Source organism: Heterodontus francisci, chromosome 26 (assembly GCF_036365525.1).
Source record: "Heterodontus francisci isolate sHetFra1 chromosome 26, sHetFra1.hap1, whole genome shotgun sequence".
Lineage (NCBI taxonomy): Eukaryota > Metazoa > Chordata > Chondrichthyes > Heterodontiformes > Heterodontidae > Heterodontus > Heterodontus francisci.
The window spans coordinates 23,832,839-23,838,838 of NC_090396.1; the positions used below are offsets into that span (position 1 = coordinate 23,832,839).

Here is a 6,000-nt window from a genome sequence, read left to right on the forward strand (position 1 = left end):
CTTCATTAAATCTTTTAGTCTTCTCTGCTCCAATATTCTGCCAAAAATCTTGGCAAGATTTTGAGATAGGTGCACCTCCCTCTTTCTTCCATATTTCATTGTTGTTTCTGCTGTTCTTAGAGAATGCCAGTTTCGGCCTCTGTTCCCCATTACTGATTCTTATGATTCTAAAGGACCCTCCACCCCTACTCTGATCCAGTTTACTTCTTGGTCAATTGGCTCCTGCTTCTTCCTCCAGACTTGAGTTTGGAGAGTAACTGACTTGGTCCAGTCTGTTTGTCCTGACATCAGAGTTTTGTCGATACCTGCTTCACAATTCCTCAACATTTTATCATTTTACTTTGATGTGCAACTTTGATAGCCCATATTGTTGAACTCGTGGTGCTGGTTCTAATTTATAAAAGTGAAAAAAATGCTGTAAACTGTTGGAATGTTTCCAGTCCTAAAACATGCTACAAAGCAAAGTAACTGCACCGATATACAAAGCAAACTAATTGCACAGATATACAAACACTTTGCAGTGGATTAATTGGAGTTTTTCTGGGCATTGAAAAATGGGTGGAGGCGTGAGCAAAGCGAATAGTGCAGAAACCAAAAAGAGAAGCCAAGCTATGTCAGTCTATGACAAACAGAATTACTGAAGCCTATAGAAAGACAGGAGGTGGTAAGGAGTTAACCAAAATGGGGAGAAAAAAGGAGGAAAAGATAGGAAAAGTAAATATGAAAAATGACTAAACAGTAAAACAAAGGGTGAAAAAGAAAGGGACTCAAGCAGTTTAAAATAATATGGCAATGGCACTATCCCCAGGTGTTCCCACTAAGTCTTCTAACCAAACATTACAACAGTGACTACAGTCAAAAGTACTTCACTGGCTGTAAAGCGCTTTGAGACGTCCAGTGGTAGTGAAAGGCTCTATATAAATGCAAGTCCTTCTTTTCAAACAGAAGGATCTTGCACGTATGCTACAGCAAATGGTAGCCATGAAATACTACCGTGTGGGTCCAAATACACAAATTTTATTCAAATTCTTCTACAAAAATATAATTCCTAATTGACATGCTGAGGAATAGTCTCACACAAAGGGTAAATAATCCAAACACTGACACTTTAACAACTTGCATTTGCTCATGTGCAGAAACAGATTTCAAAGCTCTTTACATTAAACATCAAGGAGAGAAAAAGGGAAAATGAAGAGAGTTAGGGTGGGTGGTGAAATGCAGTGTAGAGGTCTTTTTAGAAAGGAAGGATGGAGGTGCTAAACGGGGAGGGAATTAAACAAGGAATTTCAGAGTACTGTAGCAGAGGAGCAGGGCAAGGAGCAGTAGCTCAGCATACGCACACATACTTGACATCCTATTACAAGACCCGAGATCAATTTTCAACCAATGTTAACCAAGATCATTGGAGTATAAAAGGCTCAACAGAAGGGACAGCAGTTTCACTTGAGATCATACATCACCATTTACAAATTCACAATTAACATGAAATTTCGTGGTTACCTAACAAATAACCAGTTGAATATATTTTTTAATTACTGTGATTCATAAAATCCTTTTGACTGTACAAATAACTTTCTTGTTTAACCCTTATTATTGAAAATATTTTAGTAAAGTCATCTTTAGGATTTGACAATCTCAAAAAATTATTCAAGTAATGTCAAAAGGACAAAGCAAGTGTGTTCTCTGGGATGGTAATTTAGTATACCGTGAAGCCACTTATTAACCTGTCCAGAAAGTAGTAATTATTAAAATAGTGACCGTTCCTACTTTAACTGTTTCTCATTTTGAGATGTCCTTGCACGAACGACTTTTTCAATTTCTGAAGAAAGTCTCCATTATGTCACACGATTCCTAGTTTTGCATAACACAATAGCTCAGTATACATCACAATATCCTGTAACACCATCCACAGCTCAGATATCAAACTTCCAGATGTTAAACATGATCAAGTCCTTCATATTAACATTTGTTACCAGTGAATAGCCAATTGGAGGACGGAGTTAAGCATCGTATACATCAAAATTATGGTAAGAGCAAAATCAATACTGCGATTGGTTAACATATCGAATCACACATTTTCATTCTATATAACCAGTTACTCTCCATTTTAAAATAATCACATTATGCTACAGTAACCCAACATTTGAAAAATGTAAGTACAGATTTAGCAGTAATAAAGTAATTTAAAATAAATTGGTTTAATAAACAATAGTATTAAACAAACAATAAGGTTTTATGTTGTATCAGAGGTGAAGTTTTTGTACACTAGTCTCCAATTTAGTATTTGTTTTTGAAGGGGGCAAGACAATCACAACTGTAGCAAAACACAATGCATGAAACATTTCAACAAAAGTGTTTACTGATTCTTCACTTTGAAAATGGAAGGGATCAAAGTTCAGCATACCATAGATATTCCAATTTCCACTAGTTCTCTGTCAAGTTCAAATTCATCCTGATAGCTGTAAGTTAAAATCATCATAGTGCAAAGACATCTCAAAATGAGAAACAGTTAAAGTAGGAACAATCAGTATTTTAATAATTACTACTTTCTGGACAGGTTAATAAGTGGCTTCACAGTATACGAAATTATCACAGAACACACTTGCTTTGTCCTATTGACATTACCGCCTGAAGAATAATTGAGTTTCTCAGATCCTAAAGATGTCTTTACTAAAAAATATTTTCAATAAAAGGAGGATTAAACAAGATTATTTGTAAAGTCAAAAAGGATTTTATGAATCACAGTAATTAATATATATTCAACTGGTTATTAGTTACATAACCAACATTGCAAATACTTTTCAGAATTTTTTTAAAATAAAATTGAGCCAACAGATCACAGCAATATCAACATATTTCAGAATATTATTCAAGACTTTATGGTAGAGAAGTTTCTGAAACTTTAGAAAACTGGCCAACAATACACCAGTGCAGAGACAACTGATATTCATTTATTCCCAAGCAATTTGCTGTTTTAAAAAGGCTTAAATATCAGGCATTTTCTCCACATTTCAAGGACTAAAGTGCATGCTACAATATGGTGTAACAAATGCAATACAACAGCAAAACACAGTATTTGATTAAATTTAGCTAAGGAATAATACATTTCTGGGTTATAGAAGTTATAATTTACTTCAGTTATATATAAAACCACATTTTATACCTACATGAAATACTCTTCATGAAAATGTCAACTTATTTTTCTCCATGTGGGGAGGGGGTTCACAGTAGACTAAATTTCCACAAGAAATTGTAGAGATATCAACTTGATCATTTCTGTTCAGTATACTCTAGAAATTTGCTGGAATGGATATATTAGTCCTTTACCGTAGACTCTAATAGCTTTGGACACTTAATCGTGTACTCTATTTTGAGCACAAACATCTAACAATCACAATCACTTTCTTAAATCTTTTACAAATAAGTGGCATTTTTGATGGAATTGGGGAGGTGGGGGGGGGGGGGTGAAAGAGATAAAAATCGACCCCAAACTGAAGTTTTATCAAACACAAATGCAGTAAAAGTGATGTATAAATCTCAGATTCATACATTAAAATAGAAGACAGAAAAAAAAAACGTGATTGAAAAGGAGGAAATTGCCCAAGTTTTAAATCGAGAAATCCTACTGAAAAGCAGGAAACAGCATAAATATCAGGGCAAACCCGGGGGATTCTGCCCATTATCATTAAACACACTCTTTCTTAGACACTTTTCTCCCCTTCAGCGACAGCGTAAAGCCAGGCACAGAATCGGTGGTATGATCAGAGCCAAAACAAGCTCCAGTCTACAATATTATTTATTGGACCCCTCTTCCCCCCCCCCCCCCCCCCCCCCCCCACAACACTCGGAGTGGAGAGTGGGGTGGGGAACAACAGCCCAGGTTCCCCAACACCAACCTTTCCAACAAAAAGAGAATTAAAGAAAGGAAGTGCTATTTTCTCCTGTACATCCGACCCCCGACAGCCCCCTGTCTCCCTTCCCTCTCACCTGATTCAAGTCTTCGTCCGTCAGTAAGTGCACCTCCCGGGGTTTGAAGCAATTCTGACATTTGCTCTTATTGAAGATATTAGCCTGGAATTTGCGGCACGGATTGTCCTTGGCCCCGGCCAACATCTCGGTAAAAGGGAAGAAAATTACAAATCCCCTTCCTTCGCCGCGGAATTAAAACGCAATTTTTTTTTAAATGCACAATAAATCACGGCGAGGTTCAGGCTCCGAGATCTGCAAGTCGCCTAAAACAGGCCGAATCTTCACCCCGATTAAATCCGCGGCGAGCGCCAGTTCATCGCCAGGTCTCCCCGGCCTGGCTTTGGGTTAAGAACGGCTCCCCGGAGGCCCCGCACTCGGCTCTCTGCTGCTGCTGGCGGCGGCTCCCACTCGCCTTTTCCCGAGGTTTCACTCCATAACCGCACTGGGCCCTGAGCCACGTCGGGCGGTGAAGATGGCGGAAGGAGGGGGCACCCGGGGAGGGGGTGTGGAATTGGTTCCCTCGAGCTCGGTTCCCCCTGTAACGATCTGGAATGTTCCGCCAGCCGCTCACCCTCGCTCTGCCCGGCTCGCGCGCCGCCCGTCCGCTTTTATCAATGGCTGCAGGCAGCGCCACCAGCAGACAGCGTCAGGGAGCGCAGCGCCAGCCCATCGGCACAGCGCGCGACATATACACAGTGCCAGCCCATCGGTACAGCGCGCGACATATACACAGTGCCAGCCCATCGGTACAGCGCGCGACATATACACAGTGCCAGCCCATCGGTACAGCGCGCGACATATACACAGCGCCAGCCCACAGGCACAGCCCTGGACATATACACAGCGCCAGCCCATAGGCACAGCGCGCGACATATACACAGCACCAGCCCACCGGCACAGTGCTGGACATATACACAGTGCCAGCCCACCGGCACAGCGCTGGACATATACACAGTGCCAACCCACAGGCACAGCCCTGGACATATACACAGTGCCAAACCCACAGGCACAGCCCTGGACATATACACAGTGCCAAACCCACAGGCACAGCCCTGGACATATACACAGTGCCAGCCCACAGGCACAGCGCTGGACATATACACAGTGCCAGCCCAAGGACACAGCACTGGACATATACACAGTGCCAACCCACAGGCACAGCCCTGGACATATACACAGTGCCAGCCCACAGGCACAGCGCTGGACATATACACAGTGCCAGCCCAAGGACACAGCACTGGACATATACACAGTGCCAGCCCAAGGACACAGCACTGGACATACATACAAATGCCAGCCCATAGACACAGCACTGGACATTCTGACAGAAATCACACATGCCAAATGGAACTATTAATTTCGTCATATGGAACATTGCTTGAAACTTTTTACTGGACATTACAAATAACCTTTTAAAAAGAGCAGAACTGAGCAGCTAAAAAATGGCCACATTTGCATCTTGAGAAGACAAAGGCTGGCTGAAAGATGGAAGTAAATTACCAGTCTAGCTGGAACAAAGGGGATGCTCCCTGATTCAATTAGCAAGATTGGTTTTGTCAATAGTGCTAATCAAGATGGTGACACCTCTTTGCCTTTGTAAGATCCAAACTCCACCCCCCATCGAGTATGTCTGACAGACTGAATTTCAAGCAACCCTCCAGGAACTGTTGTTTCAAACAAAAAGATGGTCACATGATCTACCTGCTGGTGTAGACTGAGGTTTTTGAATTGTGCCTCAGAAAGTAAAGAGACTGCAACTGAACTTCAAGAGAAAGGATGTCTCTCTCTGTCTCTCCCTGCAGCAAAGTCCCAGGGAAACCATAGTGGCAGCTTCTAAGCCTCAAAACTACAGAAATCTACATGCAATCACCAAGAAGACAGTTGAAACCTTCCTTTGGCCTTCTGAACCAGAGAAGCAAGCCTGAAATTGTGCACGTGGCCCCAGTGAGGACTCCAAGACTTTAACTTCAATTAAGGACATTACAACACAGTATCTGTATTCCATTTATTACAAACTTTACTTCAACCTCC

At 41.5% G+C, this 6,000-nt stretch overlaps 1 protein-coding gene across 5 annotated transcripts in view; it reads right to left on the reverse strand.

Annotated features, from left to right (window-relative positions):
- mprip (myosin phosphatase Rho interacting protein) overlaps window positions 1-4,581 on the reverse strand; it is a 533,204-nt gene extending 528,623 nt beyond the window's left edge. For all 5 annotated transcript variants that reach the window (XM_068057934.1, XM_068057930.1, XM_068057933.1 and 2 more), the window contains exon 1: window positions 3,988-4,581. In XM_068057934.1, the coding sequence (XP_067914035.1) occupies window positions 3,988-4,113 (126 nt within the window). In that variant the 5' untranslated portion in view covers window positions 4,114-4,581. The remainder of the gene's footprint in view (window positions 1-3,987) is intronic.
- Between the last annotated feature and the right edge of the window lie 1,419 nt (window positions 4,582-6,000).